The 21,960-nt window shown below is 45.4% G+C and overlaps 1 protein-coding gene across 3 annotated transcripts in view; it reads right to left on the bottom strand.

Moving 5' to 3' along the window:
• Chd1l (chromodomain helicase DNA binding protein 1 like) overlaps positions 1-21,960 on the bottom strand; it is a 48,092-nt gene that overhangs the window by 13,828 nt on the left and 12,304 nt on the right. For all 3 annotated transcript variants that reach the window (XR_003714188.1, XM_028789724.1, XM_028789725.1), the window contains exons 6-15: positions 20,915-20,996; positions 18,223-18,385; positions 15,439-15,594; positions 14,756-14,848; positions 13,859-13,955; positions 12,096-12,169; positions 10,935-11,045; positions 7,637-7,751; positions 6,631-6,784; positions 5,002-5,170 (exon numbers count right to left, since the gene is read on the bottom strand). Coding sequence is in view for 2 of the 3 variants with exons in the window: in XM_028789724.1 (XP_028645557.1) it covers positions 5,002-5,170; positions 6,631-6,784; positions 7,637-7,751; positions 10,935-11,045; positions 12,096-12,169; positions 13,859-13,955; positions 14,756-14,848; positions 15,439-15,594; positions 18,223-18,385; positions 20,915-20,996 (1,214 nt within the window). In the remaining variant the exon portion in view is untranslated. The remainder of the gene's footprint in view (positions 1-5,001; positions 5,171-6,630; positions 6,785-7,636; positions 7,752-10,934; positions 11,046-12,095; positions 12,170-13,858; positions 13,956-14,755; positions 14,849-15,438; positions 15,595-18,222; positions 18,386-20,914; positions 20,997-21,960) is intronic.

Genomic DNA, 21,960 nt, shown 5'->3' with positions numbered 1-21,960 from the left:
GAGAGAGAGAGAGAGAGAGAGAGAGAGAGAGAGAGAGAGAGAGAGAGGCAGAGAGAGAGAGACACACACACACAGAGGCAGAGAGAGAGAGAGAGACAGACAGACAGACAAGACAGACAGACAACAGGAAGAAAAAGAAGCAATGCAGTGGACAAGTGAGCAGGGGATCTTTTTCAAAATATAACAAATGTCCTTTTGGTAATATACATTCTAGATCTGCAACAAATGTTCTCAAAGAAGAATCAGGGACAATACCACACCCTTGAAACGACAGCAAGATACAATTAAATCGGAGAACAAGAAAGCTTCTCGAAGATTACAAATGGGATGTTATCATGTGAAATTTAAAGATCGAGCATGGCAAGGGCCAAAGAGCAGTGTCCTGGCGTAACCAGCTCCCATTTCTCCACACATCCCATAGGAATCCCCCTAGTCCACACCTGATATGAAATGAGGAACTGGAGCTATAAACTCCCATTTGGGAGTGAATAGAGAACGGGCATGCAAACCAGCGCCAACAGCTCCACAGCCCAGACACACACTGCAGAGGCCAGCAAGGTAGTGAGGACAGACTGAGACCTGGAGGACCAGAGCAATAACCACAAAGGAAGATTAAGAGACTAGAAAGTAAATGTAGGCAGACAGTTTGGAAGGCACCATCTCTCTCTGTGTGTTTGGAAGGCTGTGGGGTAACTGTCCCCCTTCTCACTGTGCTACAGCAAAGGGAGAGAGAAGGCAAGTGGTGGAAAATCAGCTTCTGGAGAAGCCAGAGGGGATGCCCAGCCTACCTGTCACCCCAGTTTATAAGGGCCCAGTCTCAGGCAGAAAGCAGCCTGAACTAGAAACATCGACTTCCTGTCACTGCAGGTACAGGAAAACAGTCACTGAGCACAGCCATGAGACATCGGGGAGCATTCTCCACGCAGAAACACTCCAGTGGGCTAGAAATGTAGCTCATTGGCAGAGTACTGCCCAGCATGCACAGGGCTCTGCAGCCAATCCCTAGCAGCCCCAAAGCCAGCATACTGGGACATGCCTGTAGTCCCAGCACGAAGGTGGACATGGGAGCATCAGACTTTCAAAGCTGAAGATCCTTCACTTCAATGGTGAGCTTGAGGCCAGCATGCTGGGGTACACTAGACCCCAAACAAGTCAATGAGCAAATACTTCAAATCCAAACATTTGGGACACTGAGCACAGTTGGAGTGGGGAGAAAAGCATGCACACACCTGTGTCTAGTGCACAACACAGTCTGAACTGCTCATCAGTACATGCTGGATTTACAAGGTAAATCAGGGCTGAGAGAGGGCTGGCACTTAAGAACGCCTGCTATTCTCACAGAAGACCGGCTTCAGTCCCAACATCACACAGAGTTAACAGCTGTCCACAACTCCAGGGGATCGTGGGACCTCCTCAGGCGGTGCATGCATGAGCTGCACAGACATAACATGCAGGAAGGATGCTCACACACATGAAATAAAAATAAATCTTTAAAATAAACTAAAAAGTACGCCATTCAGTTTGGGGTAAGATGATACACTAAAGGCTGTCTCTGTGTGACAACAGTCATAGAAAAGGACTTTATCCCAAAGACAGAACTGGAGGGGGAACTTTGGAAATTCAGGAAGGAGGTGAAAGCCTTCTAGAAAAGAGAGGAGAGGAGGAAAGAGAAGAGAAGCAAAGCCCCCAGCAGGTGAGGGGCGGAGGGAAGTAGGAAGGACAGAAACCTCGTCACAGAGGTAAGCTAGCTGACAAGCCTACAGCCCTTGCAAACTCAGCTACAGGCTTTGGTGAGATGGTAACTCCTCTAGCCACAGCTCAACCTCAGAGAGAAACCATTATATCATACTTGGAAGGCAGCAACCTGAATGCCATCTTGAGATTCTATTGATAAAACAAAAAAACAAACAAACCAAAAACCTACCCCATGGGTCTGAGATGAAGGGACATGCACGAGTGGGAGCTTCAAGCTGGCTTGCCACAACCCAGGTGAGGGAAGGCCCTGAGAGTCAGCTATGGCAAGCAGGAGGGCCAGCCACTGACAAGCAGACCCATGAAGGTGGCAGAAGCTGGTTCAATCTAGGAAATGCACAGGGAGAGACAGCCCTGCCCTCCCTCGGTGGCAGGACAGAGCTCACCTGAGCTTACCGTGGATTGACAGCGCTGAGGCCAGCGGGCAGATCAAACTCTGAAGCTATCTGTTAGTCATCTAGTACAGACATCACAAGAGAAACAAGAAACAGAACAGCGAGGCAGCATCAATCTCCCAACAATCACCAGTCAGCTACTGAACTCAGATACTAAACTACGGACAATGCCAGAGAAAGACTGCAGATGACCAATGACCTGAGGCTACATTCAAATAGATGAATCCAGGACTGGAGGAGAGTCAGCAACACAGAGGGAAGGTTTCAAAACAGATGAGAAAAGCAGCAATGTGGATTAAAAATTAAAATTGAGGAAAAAGATTCTGAACAAGAAAAAAAGAAAAGAAAGAGAAATGTTGAAAATGAGAAATTCAATGAATAAAATAAAGACACAGAGGATTCAACAAAACACTAACCAAGCAGGAAGACTTTCAAGGATGGCAGACAGGGTCAACAAACACAACACCCAGGGTCTGGGGAGATGGCCCAGGGGTTAAGAGGAGCTGCTGTTCTTCCAGCAGACCCAGGTTTGATCCCCAGCACCCACATGACAACTCACAGCCATCGATAACTCCAGTCCCAGGGGATCCTATACCCTTTTCTAGCCTCCGCAGGCATGTGGTACACAGAAGCCCAAACACATAAAATAAAAATAAATAAATTTAAAAAAACTACATTCAAGCTTGGAGAGTTGAGTTTGATCCTCACACTTACAGACAAACTGGGCATGGTCCCCTGCACACCTGTCACCCTCACGCTGTTGGGGACAGAGAGAAGAGAAATGCTGGGCCTTGCTGGCTGCCAGCCTAGACAGAAAAGTGAGCTCCAAGTTCAGGGAGGGACCCTGCCTTGAAGGAGTAAGGCTGAGGGAGAATCACGGAGACACATAACGCCCTTTTCTAGCCCCACACATGCATCCATACATGCATGTATATACATGCACCTGTACCCCCCCACACACACCCATACAAACACACACACCCATACACACATATAAACCAGCATACAGATCACACACACACAGACCCCACACATAGCACACACACACACCACACAGAGTACACACACCGCATACACACACATACATAGCACACACACAGCACATACACACATACACCACAGACCACACACACACCACATATACACACATACACACATATACACCACATACCACACACACACACACACACACACACACACACACACACACACACAGGTGTGGTGGAGTGGGGAGTGTGGAAGATGGAGCACATTTCAAGGCAAGCACAAAAAAGGTAGTTCATGACCACCATGACCACCAAGCCAGCACTGTGGAAGGTCCCCACAGGAACACTCTGCACACAAGGGGAGGAAGAGAGCCTGTCATGAACACCAGGAATGAATAAGTCCTGAGAAGAAGAATAAAGGAGAGTGGGGAAGGAATCCCTCACACCCACAGTACACAAGCAAAGCCTAATACTAACAGAAGACAGGAAAGAACAAAGAACAAAGAACCAACAAAATTACAGCCAAGTAACTACCTCAATAACAACCGAAATGCAAATGAACTCAACTCACCAAAGAGTCACAGATGAGCTAGCTGGCAAAAATAAATAAATATATATATATATAAAATCTAACCATCCATTGGATCCAAGAAATATGCCAGACTGAGATAACACAATTGTGGGTGGAAGTGTGGCAAAGAAGCCAACCGAAAGCCAGAATACAGACCAAAATCAGTCAGGAAAGAGGAAAGTATCCCACTGGATACTGAGGGAAGCCATTCATCAGAAAGATAAGATGGTTTCAATATGGGCACCAACACTGGGGCTCCCAATTTAATAAAAATAAACAGTACCAGGCAGACAAGGTCAGACAGGACCGGATCCAATAATAGTGGAGATTTCAGTAACCCACTCTCCTCTCCAGAGAGGTCAACCAAATTAAGACAGCAAAGAGACCTCAGAGTTAAACTGTTCCACAGAACAAATGGAAGAGTTCACCCAGCAGGAGCAGGACATATCCTCTGCAGCCCATGGGATGGTCTCTAAAACTAACCCACAAACTTAATCTCCCTGCTTATTTGAGACACAGTCTTGCTATGTAGCACACGCTGACCTCTAACTCAGAGATCCACCTGCCTCTGCCTCCCAAGTGCTGGAATTAAAAACATGTGCCACTACCACCTATTTAATGTTTTACATCTTACCAAATGTAAAAAAAAAAAAATAATAATAGTTATGTCTGGAGATCATAGTCTGAATCTGTAGATCTAGAACTCAAAAGCTAGAAAAATAATCTACATAAATCCATAGGAATAAAGGAAAGAACAAATTTAGCAAAAGATGTGTTAGACTTATACAGTGAAAATGTACAGGCATTAAAGGATGAAGTTCAATAAACACTAGAAGATGGAGTCCTCTTGAGTTTGTAGATTGGTGAAATTAATATTGTAAAGTTGGCTACCTTGGCAATTGACATATTCCTTGCAATCCCCACCAAAATTTCAATAACATTTCTCCCAGAACTAGCAAAAACCTCCTAAAATTTATAGGGAAGCATACAAATCCCAAAGGCCTACAGTAATCCTTAGCAGAAAGAATGCTAAAGGTGTCAAAATACTCAAATTCAAATCTTATTGCAGAGCCACCATTACAAAACCAGCACAGCACAGACTGTAGAAGAGGGCCCAGACCAAGCCGTACAGTTACAAAGGCCAAAAACACACTCAGAAAAACCAGCCCCCGTTAACAGAATGCTGGGAAAACCAGAGGGTCACAGGAGGCCTGAGAGGTCCACATGAAGCCTCTTACCCCGAACAAAAGTCAATTCAGATTGGATCGCACACTGTAAGACCTGGTTCCCAACTCACTTCCTTCCTCTTGTTCTCTGCTTCCTCCTTCTGCTGCTGCAGGCAGAGCATCAGGGATCCACTGGCCATCTTTGGTTTCTCCCAGGATGGATTTGAGGTCTATATCCTCCATGGAGCTCCCCTCAGAGGACAGTAGCTTATCCAAGCCGAATTTGAGTATCTCACTTAACTTGAATGGAGAAAACAAAAGTCTAGTTAATTCTGATGAAAAGAGCCGTGGAGATGCCGGTGAATGGCTAGGACACGTTCCTTCTCTGACAGCCAGCCAGAATTTCCTGTCCATCACAGGTGAGACAGGCAGGCTTTAACAGCTGTGTGACGGGCAAGCAGATGGGTGACACGGGACTATCAGAGTGACTGACTTTCCCAGCCTCCGAAATGACATACTATGGATAAGCTTCCGATGCTCTTTGTAAGAGTAACGGTGGTTTAAAGCATTCCCTAGAGCATTTCCCACTGACTGGTCCTCACAGGTTTTTCCAGGAGCCTCAAGAGAAGTCAGACTCAGCTGGCCTCCCCCTGCTAACCCTCTGGATCTCATGGCTGACTCCTCTGGAGATCTGCTGTCCTACCACAGTGCTTCATGGACACCACGTGGCAAAGGCTGGTTCCAGCACCTGGCCAGAGACTCTCTTCTGCTTCCTTCCTTCACCTTTCCTTGAGTCCCCTCATCCAGTCACTGTGACATCCACACAAGGCTCAGACGGCATTTCCTAGCTCACAACTCTGCACATTCTCAAACAGTAACTCGGGCTCGCTTGCATCTTGCCCTTTATGAAGGGACTGTTTCTTGCTAGGTCATTGTATCTGTAACGTGGAAACCTCTAAGGTATGCCATAATAGCTTGTAAACGCCTTAGACAGTTCGCTGAAGCATTGATATCTGGATATATTTATATTTAACATTGTTGTACATCATCAATGCAACTAGCTTTGCATTTGGTACTAAAACCCAAAGAAAGCCAACTACTTGTGATAGGATTCAGAGGAAGGATCTGCACTCAAGCTCCAGCCACACCGGAAGAGCTCACATTGGTCAGGGTCACTGAGATGAGAAGAGCTGCACCAGGAGTGGGCCCAGCACTTGCTGTGTTTGCATCTTGGACCATACAGAAAGGGGCTGTGCACACACATCATGGCTCCTGCCTTTTTATTGTGGATATGACGTCACCAGCTGCTTTGGGCTCCTGAGGATTTGTCTTCCCTGCCATGATGAATCTGAACTGTGAGCTAAAACCTGTTCTTTAAGGTGATTTGTCTGGTGTTTTGTCAAAGCAAGAAGAAAAGAAATTAAGAATTGATTGCTATGATTACCTTGGTTTTTGTTTGTAATTCTCTAATTTTTGACAAAAGCAAAGAAAATAAATCCCTGAGGTTATGGTATTTGCTTCAAGCTACACAACCAGTGGCTGATGAGGCTTGGACTTAAATCCAGGTTAGACAGCCCCGCACCTGTACGTCCCCTCCCCACCCTGTGTGTGTGTGTGTGTGTGTGTGTGTGTGTGTGATGTTCATTTTTTACCCCCATAGTCCCCTGCACATAACACCTGCACATAACAGGCACCAAGGCAGGTACAACTTAGCCAGGTACCAAGTCCTGATGAGCCTAAGAATAAGAACAGATCCTAACCTGGAAGTCGGCCTCCGCTGAAGGTTTCTGGGCTCCTAGTGTGAAATGGCCTCCTTCTATGACCATGTTGGTAAGCTGCAGTTTGGAGGCCGCCTTCCTATACACGATTTCTTCCACAGTGTCACGGCCAATCAGCCGGATGACTTTAACAGACCTGTGAGCAAGTCAAACAACAGCAGTGTGACAAACATGTACAAAGTCAGGAAAAGACACCTGAAAGGAAGCAAAAGCAAGCACTGTTCACAGGGCATTATTACAAGGACACTCTGATTGGGCCCTGAGTACTTGCAAGACATAGCTGGCCTCCAGTTACCTCTGAACCTTTCCAAACCGTGGAGGCAAGGATGCTGAGGTAGGAAGGAAGGTATGTCATCTGTGGCCAAAGAAAACCTCTCAGGTATGTTACCATACAGGTCCAAGGTCCTGTTTCCTCCCAGCTCCTCACACTCATCCAACTCTAGGCCTTCTTCCTCTCTTAATTAAAAAAGTGAGGAAAGAAACAAAAACAAACCAGAAAAAAAAACCACAAGAAACACATACATATGTGCACATGCACACAGACTCATAAATACACACAAGCAAATAAAACCCATAAAAACTCAAAATTGGAAACCATGACATATAAGCCAAAGACCAACAAGATAAAAATGCCCAAATAAAGCAATATGAGACATATCTACGAAAACACTACTGAGTTATTTTGTGCTGGCCTTGGTCTCATTTCTTTATTTAGTGAGGTGGTGCTTAGCTCACTGAATAAATAACTTCTAAAGATTCCTTCTGATCCTTTCATAATCTTGCTTTTTGTTCAACAAAATGAGTCTGGACTGCAGTGTGACCCAACAGACGCAGCTGCAGGAGCCGGCAGCAATGCTAGGCTCACACTGGGGTCTCTCCATTACCCATTTGGTGCTATCACCAAGGACTATTTTTCTCCCTCCTGCCCAGTCCAGGAGTGTCTAACAGTCCAAGGAAGTGGAAAACAACTGATGCTCAACTCACTTACTTGTTCTGGCCAATTCGGTGAGCTCTGGCAGCCGCCTGCAAGTCATTCTGTGGATTGAAATCGCTGTCGACAAAAATAACGGTATCTGCTGCTGTTAAGTTCATGCCCACTCCGCCTGGAACAAGGTGAGAATAGTGTCACCAAAGGCACAGACAAGGACGGGAGAATAAGATGGTCCAGACAGGCTCTCACTGAAGAACCGAAATCAGTCAGACAGATGCTCGCCCACAGCTGGAGAGCCTGGCATGGTCTCACTTGCTCCCTTAACCTGCTACAGCCTGACTTGAGAGGACTAAATCATCACACACAGCAGAATGGGGGAGCACTGACAAGCAACAGAAGAAGATGCTAAAACCAGGAGTGTGAAGCAGTTCTATACCACCCCTCCCCCATTTAAAACATATGGCTGCATTTTGCCTGGGACAGTCTGCAGAGAAGAGGTCACATGCTCCTTCAGAAAGAAGCTGTGAGCACGGAATAATCCGTGTGAGCATTCGTAAGGGAGAGCCGTTAACCCACACTCACAAGCAAGGCTAGGTAGCAAGATCTCTGATACACTGAGGAGGGCTGTTGCTGCTCCTGGGCAGAATGAGAGACTGTGCTGTGCCCGTGTCGGGTCCCCCCACATCCTGTGCAGTGTCCCCTACTCCCCACAGAAAACCTTAGCCAGGTGTTCTGTAACCCTGCCCACTCCGACCAGGCCCAGTGTGACAGATCCACAGTCACTTTCTGGGCTTTCTTTGGTGCTGCAGGGAAAGGAGTGAGACTCGACCGTAGGCTCTGGGAATTAAGAGAATGGCGAGAGCACATTATCACCTTTTCTCTTTGATTAATGTGAAACTAATACAAAGTGGACCGGCTCTTGGCAGGTCATTAGAGATCACAGCTGAAACAAGGGAGCTTGATAGGCTTATTCTGAGTGCTTGGATTAAAGGTTACTTCTCAGAAGGACCATGGACTCCCAGCTGGGTCTCAAGACAAGGCAGGCAGGAATACTTTAATTAAGCTTTCATATAAAATCAAACCTGGAATAAAGAGCGGATAATGACTGATTACTGAGTGGTGCCAGGTTACCGAGCAGGGCTAGTACACTTAGGCACCATTGCTACTTTTGAGCAATGTGCACAGACCTTCTCTTATACCCCACACAACAACCTACGGGCTTTGGCCTTTCATCATCACCTGTTGTTGATACGGAGATGGAAACAGAGAAGTCAAAACACTTCCTCAAAGTTGCACAGTTAGGAGATAAAAGAGCTAAGACTGCATCTTCCATGCGTGGCTCTTAAACCTGTTATGTCCATTTTCTGGGCTTTTGTGGTTGCCATTAGAGGTTTTCCTTTGGTTTTTCTTTCTTTCCATCTTTATTTGGGACTGTGTCCCATTGTGTTGCCCAGGATTACCTCAAACTCCTGGGCTGAGGCAGTCCTTTATCCTGAGCTTCCTGAGCAGCCAGTGCTGCAGGCTGCTCCATGACGCCAGCTCCAGAGCCTGTCCTTGTTCACCACACTTTAAACACCTCCCAGGTACTTGTCTCATTTAGAAATGAGCGTCACCAGCGGTGGTCTGGTGATTGGGCTTCACACTATGCTAAGGTACGCGCCATCTTTCCTGGGTTAAGACTATCAAAATGCAGCTCTTCTCAACAATGGTGAGTTCCCCTTCCTCTGTAGTGCCAGGGAAGGTGCCTAGGGCCCTGTACCTGCTACACAAGCATGCACGATACACTCAAGCCCATGAGTGTTATCTTTTTAGTAAGTCTGCTCTGTTTGAGACATATTCATGAGCTATCACTGCCCCCTGGTGGCCACATGACTCATTCACAGAGACACTTGAACACTGGACTGTGAACCACTAAGCAAAAAATGCTGCAGACCTGCAAGACAGCAAGTCCCATGGTCTGCTTCTACAAAAGGAAATGCCCAGGTGCTTCTGCTCCTACAGGATCTACTCAGGGGCCTCCAAGGAAATCAACAACAATGTGTTTAGCTCATCCTTCGTAACCTCAGACATTTCAAACAGAAAGCTGTTCTCTGAGCTGAGAGATGATGAAATCTTTAAATATCACAAATAGAACTGTGTTCCTGCTATGGCTGGCCTGACCCTTTATCAGCTGATGATATAAACGAAGGACTGAGATGCAGGCTGTGGCCTTGGGAGAGAGGGAGGCCCAGAGGATCTGATTACATCGAGTACTATTATCTGTACTAGATAGATTAGGCAAACTCTGGCAAAATAATCTCTTTGCCATGGGTTCTCTCTCGTGCTTCTGTCCTTATTACACTAATCACCCAGAGAGCGCTTCAGTAAGACTGACCTTTTCACTGACGCTCAGCGCTCTCTACAGAGGAGCATGCGTCTCTGTACTCACCACGTCTACTCCAGGAGGATCTCAATTTATAAGAAATGAGGTGATGAGGGGCTGGAGAGGTGGGTAAGAATGTGCACTGCTTTGCAGAGAACACACTCTTGCTCACGCTGGATCTGGTGCTTACACTATCTGTACCTCCAGTCCAGGGGACCTGACACCCTCCTCTTTCTTCCAGGTGCATCTGCATGTTGTGATGCTCAGAGACAACCAGGCGTATGTACGGAAGGAAAACATTTTCTTACAGAAACAAAATAATGAAGCTAAGACTATGAGTTAAAGTTATTTAAAGATGATCCGAAATCTGAAAAACAAATCATTTCCAAAAGCTAATGTCAAATTATTTAATAACACATAGAAAGCACCTTCTTCCTGATGACAAATGTGATAAATAATATTTATGATTGAAGTTATAAATTATTGTCATAATTCTAAGTAGCGAGCAATTTTGCTATGATTGCATTTTAAGCTTTTGCTCTGTTAGAGAGGTATTCCTGGAGGAAGGGAACTAACTAGCAGAGAGGCTCTCTCACTCCCCAGTCATAGCTGGGAAGAAGATCCGCATCCACATATGTGGATAAAACTTCCCACAGAACTCTCTCTGGACACTCCCAGGCCAGGAGTCAAAGCAGGTTAGAATGATTTCTAAGGACCTGAGTGCCAGCTCTTTGATGGACCACAGCTTGGGTATAAGGTCCCATGCTAGAAGTCCAGCCTCTCCATCATCCACGGCAACCGCCTTACTTCCCTCCCTTTACCCCTTAGTAATGGCCTCACCTTTCAGAGACATCGGGAATGCACTAACAGCTGGGATGTAAAAGTTCTCTACCATATCACCTTTCAGAGACATCGGGAATGCACTAACAGCTGGGATGTAAAAGTTCTCTACCATATCAGTTGCCTGCTCTCATCCAGAGCTGTGTGGCCTACCTGCCCGGGTGCTCAGGAGGAAAACAAAAATGGGCAGTTTTCCAAAGTTCTTAATGGCCAGATGTCTCTCCTCTCCTCTCACAGAGCCATCCACACGCTCGTAGCTGTAGCCTTGACAAAGAGAAGAAAATGGGGTAACCTATTAATTCTTTTTCAAGGATTCTAGGAAACAACAACAAAAAAAAAAATCAGTCAATCCAAAAGCAGACATAAGCTTTACCCTTTTCATATACAGACAAAAGCCCTAATTCTAATAATTCCCATGGGAATTTAAGGAGACAATACTATCATTTTACAAAAGAACATAACATATTCATGTTCTTTTAAATGCAGTTGAAGTGGTGTAAATATGTAGTTTTGACCATTCTCAAGTAATCCTGAATGGTCACTCCATGGCAGACTGTGCTTGGTAGCAGAAGTATGGGGAGCAGGTGAGGGAACGTGTCTGGAGGCTTGGTGTTTGCCTTTCTCTGAAGCTGAGGGGGGGAGGGGTCTCTTCCTGTCATCACGCTCCAGACCCAGAGAGCACCCTGAACATGAGCCCTGCTTGTACTCTAGGGATTCCTCAGAGCGCCCTGACCTAGGTACCCCACAGTATTTGAGGAGTATCAAGTATTGGCAGAAGCCCAGTCTGGACTTGATTGCAATTGAACTCAAACTGCAAGGCCTGGAGCTGACGCTTCCTCACCAGTGGGCTTGAGGTCAACCAAAGTTATAGCCCTTTCCCATTATCTCCCATGTTAAGCAGAATACTCAGGCGATAACCCCACCCCTTAGTGCTAACTAGTAAGGCCTGGCCCAGCCTCTCCCCTGTTGGTTTGTGGGATGTCTGTATTTACATCTATCTAGTGGTTCTAGCAAGTGCTCAGCTGCTGAAATCAATGTTTCATGACCCTGGGTTACTGCCACTGAAGCTTGTCTATTATACATGTGACACTTCCCCAGCCTTTGCCCCAGTGCCCATAACCACAAACCACATGACCAGTGCAAACACAGCTGATTTCTAGCCATACATCTCCACATGCTGCAGGGTTTACGCCACACATCTTCTCTGCTTTTGATTCTGAATAATGTGTGGCGCCATTTTCTCTTTGTAATTCCCATGTCTTGTATGACTGTTACATATGTGACTCAGGTAATGTACTGGGCAAGGGGAGTCACCTCTGTAATCCATGTAGTCTTGCAGAATATCCAGCATGTGGGTCATCTGGGAGAAAAGTAAAACCCGGTGGCCCCTGGTAAGAGAAAAAAAAAAAAGGTGACAATTTTAGTAATATTTAAGGTATATTTCCCTCAACCAAAATTCTTTGGTAAAAAAGAAACCAAGTTTATAAATAAATGAAATACTAAGGTATAAACATAATTTAAAGCCTTCTTCAGAAACTCTAAGTACTTTATGTATAGAATCTAAGTAAGCCTGGTGCTGTCCTCTGCAAAGTGGCAGTTCTTAAACTACAGTAGAGAAATTACCATGGGCGTTGTCCATGCATCCCAGGCTATGGGAAACCCCGGATGAACCAGGGACCTCACTGGAATGTTACCTCATTCAACCAAAAGAAATACAAGCTTTCATGGCAAAAGATAAAACACAGTATTTATAGAGAGCAAACTGTAAAATTCAAACACACACACACTCTAAGACCTTGAAAATCATGGTCAGTCACCTATCACTAATCTTACTTGGGGAGAAAAATCACTTGTATTTAGTTATTTTGGTTGAAAATTCGGAGATGATTCCTTTAGAAATGGGCAGATGGCATCTTATCTCCCAAGATCCGTGATGAAAGAAGAGAAAAGGTAAAGGATGGATTAAGCATAAGGTAAGGGCTGGAGAGATGGCTCAGCAGGTAAGAGTGCTGGCTGAACGGCAGTTAAGAGTCTGTCTGAGAGGACCTGGGTTTGATTCCAAGAACTCATAAAGCAGCTCATAACCGGCAGTAACTACAACTCCAGGGGAGACAACACCCACTTTTGGCCTGTGCATGACCACGCCACTGCACATATGCGGTACACTGACACTATAACATACATGCAGGCAAAACTGCCAACACACAAAATAAACAATAGATAAATAAGAAGAATGAAGTCACGGGCTGGGGTGGGTTGCTGGGGGTGGGGGCATGGCTCAGTCAGTAAAGTGCTGCTTCACAGGTACCAGGACTGAGCTTTCTCTCTAGAACCCACGTGAAAGCTGTTGGGAGTGGTGGCATGTACAGCATCTCAGGACCAGAGAGGCAGAGGCACAAGTACCCTAAGCTTGCTGGACAGCTAGTCTAGCCTAATTGCTGAGCTCCAGGCCAGTAACAGACCGTGTCTCAAAGGACATAGGCAGCTTTTCTAATGACACCTAAAACTATCCCTTTTCTTCATGGAGAACAAGCTGAAAACCAAGCAGCCAAATACCACTACACGTCTTTTGATGCCCAATGATTGTCTCTGAGAAAAAGTCCCCCAAGTTTCCCTTGAGTTTGAACCAGGACCCAAAGAGTACCTGAAAAGAGTATTAACTGAGCCCCTGTGACAAGCTGCCAACAGGAGATCATGGAAGAAAAGATTGGTGCTGTCTCTGTCCAGGTGGATCAGAACAAGGTCGCAGTGATAAGAACACTACACACTGGTGAGTCAGACAGCACATCAGAGGACAGTGCCCATGCTGAATTAGGATCCTAGTGGTTCTAGGAATCCAAACCAGAGGATGCCCGAGCAGAGAAAGGAGAGATGGGATGGCAGGGGCCAGTGGCAGTTGCAGGGACGGTGGAAGCCTAATCAAGGCCCTAAAGAAAGAAAACCTGGACCCATCTCAAGAAACGGCTCTTCACATTTACGTTTTAATGGTTACTAGCTCAAAGTAGTCAATGTAAACCCACTGCCTTCCCAGAATACAGAAATGCCAGCAGCCTGTCCAGGGCAAACCCACTGCCTACCCAGAATACAGAAATGCCAGCAGCCTGTCCAACAGGTGAAGTTTTCCACTGGCCTCAACCAGGTGCTCTCCAACTTCAAAGGGCTCTGGTTCCACACCTAGGAAAGAAAGAAGCCATTTCCAGTAATGTACTGGCTAGAAGCAGACTCCCTGACAAGGAGGAATGAACTGTGGGAAACAACAGCTTTGGAGGACCACTGGTTTTGATTCTCCAATATCAATACAGAGAGAGAGAGAGAGAGAGAGAGAGAAGAGAGAGAGAGAGAGAGAGAGAGAGAGAGAGAGAAAGAGAGAGAGAGTGTCAACAGGAAAAAAAGCTTAAGAACATGTCTGCCTTCTTAGAGAACAGCACACTGTGTAGGACTGTGACTAGATATTGGAGTAAAAAAGAAAAGCAAAGCATAATATAAGAGATATTAGGAGGAATATAAAGAAATCAGCATAGATAGGTGTGTCAGATGATACTGACATAACAAACTGAGCATAAACCCGCCCCCACTGCAGCCAAAGACACGAACAGCACACCTCACTGAGGGGCACACCTCGCTGAGGGGCACACCTCACTGAGGGGCACACCTCGCTGAGGGGCACACCTCGCTGAGGGCCACACCTCGATCAAGGGCACACCTCACTGAGGGGCACACCTCACTGAGGGGCACACCTCACTGAGGGGCACACCTCACTGAGGGGCACACCTCACTGAGGGGCACACCTCGCTGAGGGCCACACCTCGATCAAGGGCACACCTCACTGAGGGGCACACCTTACTGAGGGGCACACCTCACTGAAGAGCATACCTCAATCAAGGGCACACTTCGACCAAGGGCACACTTTGCTGTGGTTTTAGCGACGACTGTTAACAGAGCAGTGAGGAGGGGCTGTGAACCACATTACCCACCATCAAACAGATATGGGTGGTCCACACACTTCCGAAGCTGTGTTAGGATATTCTGGAGTTTGACTTTCTTTGCTGTCTCGTTCTCAAATGCATCTGAAATCATAAAGACATGGAGACATATCTGATCATGTATGCCTCAGGTCTACGTAACCTCCCGCTGGACTGAATGCGTGTGTGAAGCTTTGCTTAGCCATCACTCTCATTAAGAAGGAACACTAAACTGTAAGCTGAATTGAGCACCTCAACTATCCCTTTTTCAACCTTTACACTTCCCACTGTAACTGCTCCGGAGTCAGGGAGCAGACAAGCAGGAACTCAAGAGATGCTCCACTTCTGCCTCTCCCCTCTCACTCCCAAGCCTCCTGTTGAGTTTTTGTCAACAGCATTTTGCAGCTCGTTAAGTGTCCAATGGGCTGGAAGGATAGAGGGCGCTCAGAAGTGCTTGCTTCAAAGCAGTAAGGGAAATGGGGCCAGAGGAAAGAACAAACTCTAACAACCAAGCCTGAGCTACTCTTAAGAGCCACAGCCACACTCACTGCAAGCCCCGCCCACCTGAGAATCCCTCAGAATCTAAGACTCCGCCCCTTCTTGTATTTCTTGTACAGAGGGAGGGAGCCTGACTACTGAGCACTTCCTGCATGAAAGCCACAGTCTCTCAGCTTCTGACAGCCACAGCCCCTTACCCAGGTCTTTCATCAAGATGGCCTTGTAGTACTTTTTCTGCAGTGCTGACATGCCATGGTACATCACCACCTCTGTCTTCTTGGGAAGCTCCGTGGCTACCTGAGCCTTCACTCGCCTCAGGAGAAACGGCTGCAAGAGTGCGTGCAGCTCACTTGCTGCATAAGAGAAGATAAATAAGAGTGTAGAATCGAGACACTCCATGGCTATTTGAGTCAGGACGGTCATTTTTCATACTACAGGCGACCCTAAGTTGAAAAATGCATCTAATATTCTGAATCTACCAAACATCGTGGCTTATCCTAATCTACCTTAAAAATGCTTGAAAAAGTCTTCAGTTAGGCAAAATAAAATTAATAAATATGGTGCTGAGAGCCAGCAAGACAGCCAGTGGGTAAAGGCGTTTGCTGTCAAGTGTGATGATCACAGCTTGATCCCAGAATCCACGTGGTAGAAGGAAAATACTGACTTCCACAAGTTGTTCTCTGATCTCCACATGCGTGCTACTGTGTACACAGACACACAGACACACACAGACACACACACACACAGAGGGGGAGAGAGAATAAACAAATGTAAGATAAAAAGCTGCGTGCGTGCGTCATATAACTCACTGGCAGCCCTCCTCAGGCAGGCCTGTCAATGCAGGCACCACGCAGCCTCACTCTCCTGCTGACTGACTAGAAAGCTTTGAATGCTGATGCCTGCCCAGCCTGACTGGAGAAAATCTTACCATGTCATTACCCCAGGAAGACAGAATCTTCGATGGTTTTTACAGCTAAGCAGTATGCTGGTGGGTATCTGTGCCTCGAGATCTTTATCTAGTCATCTATGGTGGGTGCTTAGCTTAGTTCTAGCTTGCCCACTCTGAGGAGAGCTGCGTGTGGGTGTGGTTTCGTTCCCTTTGGACATGCTGTGGACTGCTCTATGTATGGTGGTTGCGGTTTTTTTAGCTCTCTGCAGCACCTCAGGACTGTATTGTTTATACTGATTTCTATTTACGCCATCACTCTCCAGGCCCTTACTGGCATTTCTGACTTTTTGTTGGGAAGGGGGTGAATGGTATTTATTGTAGTTTTTTGTATTTTAATATTTATTTGAATTTTGTGTGTATTAACATTTTGCCTGCATGTATGTAAGGGCACCATGTGTATTTAGTACCTACAAAGGTGAGATGAGGGTGTCAAATCCCCTGGAACTGGAGTTACAGATGCTGTGAGCCTTCATGTGGCTGCTGGCAAGCCAACCTGAGTCCTCTGGAAAAGCAGCCAGTGATTTTAACCACTGGGTCCAACCTCCAGCCCTCACTGTGGCTTTGTTTTACATTTCCCTAACAATTACTGACACTGAGCACTTGAATATATATAACAATAATGTGTTTTATATAGCTCAAAGTAGTAAGAAGAAAAGCATTCTTATGTAAACCTTTACTGACTTTCCTCTTTGACAATTTCATGCACATATACAATGTACTCTGGCAGAAGACAGCATTTGAAAGCATTCATCATAAAGAGATGATGATACACCAGTCACCTGGGCTGATCACTACCCAATGTATCTGTGAATCAACACACTACACTGTGCCTCATAAATCTGTACAGATGCTGGGTGTCAACAGCAGGTCAAAAATTGTATACATTTTCCACTGAGTGTGCACTGTTCCACAACATAAGAACCCCAAGCCACACCACAAGGGGAGGACCATCTGTACTTCCTCCTCCTCAACACCACAAGGGGAGAACAGCTTGTACTTCCTCCTCCTCCAGCTCTTAACCCAGGAACTGGGAACACTTAAGAACTCTATTCTCACAAATAATCCTGGATTTGGGAGGCTCGCCTACTTGGACGGTGTTTGCATCTATCCTATTGATCAGCATTAGAGCTTAGAAAGGTGGGCAAGCAGCTGTGCCCATTTTAATATCAGAGTCAAGTACGGCTCCAAGAGCCAAGCCCCTTATTCAAGGCCACAGAGCTGACCGCCAATGCTGTCAGCATTCAAATCTGTTTCTTTTGGCATCAAACCCTTTGTTCCCTCACCGGCTATCTTGAACTTCAAAAGCCATCCTAAATCAGAATCACACGACACGTTAGGATTGCTGGATACAGAAAATAAACACACGGGATAAGTAACCAGCTAAGCTGGATTCTCGCATAACAATAAGCAACACTGTAATACAGTATGCCCATGTAATATTTGGCTGGATGTCTAATACTCATCTGGCAAATCTAAGCATGGGAGTTCTGTGGAAGAAATCTTGCAGTCCGGATTTCTGCTGAGAAAAGCTCCTCCAACTCATACTTAAACAATACATACAAAATCATTATAAAATCATTATAGCATACAATCATCCTAGGGTACTATCACTGGGACATTCAGATAATTCTATGGGACAGAAGGGCAAAGGTAAAAGAGAAAGCTGATACCTGCATGAAGGATAAAACATGTCCCCGACTCCCAACACACACTTCTCATCCCTTCTCTCTTAAACCCGTGGTTTTGTTGCATGGTTAAAAAGAAACCCCAGCGCTACAGGACACTGAATGACAGTATGGCCTGTGGTTGGCACCCTCCAACCTCTTCCAAAAATGAATTAAAAGGGGCCCAGAGAATCAAGCATAAGGGACCAATGAGGAGAGTGAGGCATCTAGCATCAGCCTTCTGTGTGTGGCTCCTGGCGTCCCGGGACTTCTGGTTGTCTCTCATCTTTTCTATCTACAGCTGTTAGACATGATGGCAGCTTCTGTGCCAAACCCTCTTGAGGATGATTAGGAAGAGAGAGACCTGCCTGATTTGGACTCTCTCTCAATGTCCTGGTAACGCTGAACAAAATCTTCCACCTGCTCTCTGCAGAAGAGATCCGGCTCCACTGCACAGAGGAGGGCGTAGAGCTCTTGGAGGCTGTTCTGGATGGGAGTTCCGGTGAGCAGGAGACGGAAGACCACTGAGAACTCAAACACACAAAGCAATGAAATTAAAACCCCCCGACACTGGAGGAAAGACTGGGTTACAACTATAGTAAGTATAGTAATCAGAATTCACAAGGTGTATTTCAGTAAAGAGTTGAGAAGATCAAAAAACATAGGCTCACACAGGTAACCCCTAGTCACGATATTTAGCTTTTCCTAGGACATGAGTAAAAATTTTGATTTAATTTTGATTTGAGTCCTTTTTTGCATCAAAACTTATAGCTGGAAAATAAAAATCAGAAACCATCTGCCTTTATAGTACTTCACAAGGTTTGTGTATAAAATAGTATGTAAGTACATTCCTTATTAAATATTAAATATTTTTCCACATAATGGCAACTTTGGTTATTTGGTAAATGCACTGTAAGTTTGACATATAAATTCTGGCACTAACTCTGTTTTCACATTTAGATCACTTCTGCCTTTTGTAAACAAATTGAAGCCAGTATTAAAATAGACAGATATAAAACCAGACAGAATCCCCTTTCTCACCTTTCAGTCCAATAAATAAATGGTTTTGGCTTTTTGTGCTCTCTCTCGCTCTCTCTCTCTCTCTCTCTCTCTCTCTCTCTCTCTCTCTCTCTCTTATAAAAAAAAAAAAAAAAGATGGGTTCTGACTATGAAACCCTGACTGTCCTGGAACTCACTCAGTAGACCAGGCTGGCCTCAACATAAAAGATCTGCCTGCCCCTCCGAGTCCCAAGTACCACCATGCACCACCTAAATAACTGTATTTTCTTTTCAACCATCCAATGATCTGCAACCCAAATCTCACCTAAAAGGACCTAAAATGAGCGCTGACATGTCCCACCACAGTTTTCTCATGCCATCCTCTGAACCTCAGTTTCCTGACGAGTAACAAGCGGAGGCTCTGAAGCCACAGCAAGACTGATCTTCCCACATCAAATCCACAGCCCTGAGTCCCTTTCAGTGCCTGTCTCTCACTGTATGTCAGTAAACTGACACAGGAGTTTATGAAGCATTCTCTTACAAGAATAGAGACCTAGAATATGACTGACAACTGCTATCACTCAATGTGCTCCCTCCAAAAGGCATGCCACAGAGTGGCAGTATTAGGAGGTATCCCTTTAAGAGATAATTAGGCCATAGCAGCTCCTTTTGAATGGGATTAAGGTCCTTTTAAAAGAATCATTAAGCTAACTTTCTCTTCTCTCTCTTGCCCTTCTGCCATATAAGAACACAGTACAAAGTCCCAACACCTTGATCTGACTTTCCAGCCTTCAGAACTGTGAGATAAATAAATGTTCGTTCTGACCCAGTCTATGGTACTGTGTTAAAGCAGCACAAATGGACTAACGTAAAAACCTCTTGGGAAAGACACTGTTAAGAGTCCTTAAAATGAAGGCAATGGTACCAGAGAGCAAGAGGATGCCCTACGAAGGGCGGCAATCTTCACAGAATGTATCTGCTTTCAAACATCCAAAACTGCAACTTCTAGGCCCATAACTACAGAATGCTGATCAAAGGTTTTCTTTCAAATGCCTCTCTGGATGGGATTTATTATGGAATGGTACCAAACTTCATCACCACCAAAACGTGGAGTCTCATAAATGAACAAGCATTTCAACTAGGAGAAAGACACTTTTCACAGTGTCTCTGTGAATCACAGCAAATCATCCCCATGTTTCCAGAATGGTGTGAGAGGCCAGGAGATGAGAGCACTGCATCATTCTTTATAACAGACAAAGAGTGCAGAGGACAAAGGTGATACTGAATGGTATGGAACTGGTCTTCCTGTGGGCCACTAAATTCTTGAAACAGGTCCAGTGGGAAAGAGGTACAGTGTGCTCAGTGTACCTGCTAAGTAAGCAGGGTTATAGTGAGGTCATCTCTCAGTGTATCTGCTAAGTAAGCAGGGTTATAGTGAGGTCATCTCTCAGTGTACCTGCTAAGTAAGCAGGGTTATAGTGAGGTCATTTCTGCAAAGAAATCAAGACGATCAAAGACAGGTGTAACGCTTCCAAAAGTGCAATGCACTTTCCTGGAGTAGGGTCTCGTTGCATAACCAGATTTTAACAAACACGGCCTTACAAGAGATAAAAGGAAAGACATTACATATTCTGTCTGCCACCCCCCCCCAGCCCCCAAATGATCATTTAGCCCTGCTGTAATCTGACTGAAATAAAAAGTTTCAATTAAGTCTATACTGTTCAGGTCTAACTATTTTTTACAATAAAGGCTTGACTGTGCAGCCCTCTTCCATCACCCTCCTGAGTACTGCGATTACAGGCATGCACCTGGTCAACGTTCTTTGGGGTGGGGGATGAGTTACAGATTCCGAGTGATAATCTCAAAACTGTCCCAGCATTTGCAACAAATTCACTGCTCTGACCAGGGATGTTGGTAATGAGGGAAGATATGAATAGAGGGGGTTAGGGGTGTCTCTGCATCTGCTGCTCAACGTTGTTGTAAAACTAAAACCACTCTTTAAAAGATTATCTTAAACAGCAGGCATCTGGATGAAAACCAAGGCTACCTCTGTGAATTTACCTCTGAAAGTGTCCTATGCAGCAGGGAGCTCTGGTTTTTCAGTCTGTGAGCTTCGTCCACAGCAAGAACACTCCAAGAGAAGCTGTGAGAGAAAATCTACTTTCAGCTTTGTGCAACTCAGACGCATCTCACAATTGCTACAGAACTGCAACTACTGTAAGACAGCCTATCACAAGCCTGGTCTCAGAGACATGGCCAAATCACCTCCCTACTGACTGGACAGCAGCTGTTGCATGAGGGAGTACATGCAAGGAGCTTCCCCCCAAGACTGAAGAGATGGCAGGAAGGAAGGAGCCAAAGCCAGAGAGAGAAGAAACATTTATAACCAAGTGCCAGGTACTGAACTTGTAGCTCTGTGTGTTTAGTTCAAAAAACATGATAAACAGACAGGACAGGGCCAATAGGAGATGGAGGCTCAGAAAGGTCAGGCAATTTGGTCAGGCTCATCAGGGCAGAACTGAGAGTCAAACCCGTGAGAGACATTAAAGAGACAGCTGTGCCACACAAGACAAAAAAGCGGGATTTAAATAAGTCCTGAACAGAACTGGCACAACAGAGACAGCCCCACTGTCTCTTCCTTCGTTGGCCCTGAGGTCCTCCATGACTACTGCAAATCGTGATATGCTGTGTGTATGTAGCTAGAACGACTTATCAGTAAGTTCCAGTCAAAAAGCACATATATATACAATTCCAGTCAAAAAGCACATATATATACAACATGCATGTATATATTTTTATACTTCATGTGTCTTACTATGCAGCTCCAACAGGCCTCAAATTTGTAATCCTCCTGCCTCAGCCTCCCAAGTGCTGATTACAGGCATAGATCACTACTACACTTTGCTATAAAAGCACATTTTGACAAATACTTTGGGAAATCTGTTGCAGTCTTCCCCAAATATGGTAACTATATATTCATGAGTATGTTCTAGAATATATTAGTTAAAACTGCAAAAGGTACAAATAAACATGCATTAATAGGTGGTAAAGCATATGGCGTACGAGAAGGCAGGCATATATGGTCACTGTAATACCAATAGGTGGTA

Source organism: Grammomys surdaster, unplaced genomic scaffold (assembly GCF_004785775.1).
Source record: "Grammomys surdaster isolate TR1022 unplaced genomic scaffold, NIH_TR_1.0 125849, whole genome shotgun sequence".
NCBI classification, from domain to species: domain Eukaryota; kingdom Metazoa; phylum Chordata; class Mammalia; order Rodentia; family Muridae; genus Grammomys; species Grammomys surdaster.
The sequence above is the reverse complement of the archived record's forward strand: the minus strand, read 5'-3'. Positions and strand labels throughout refer to the sequence as shown.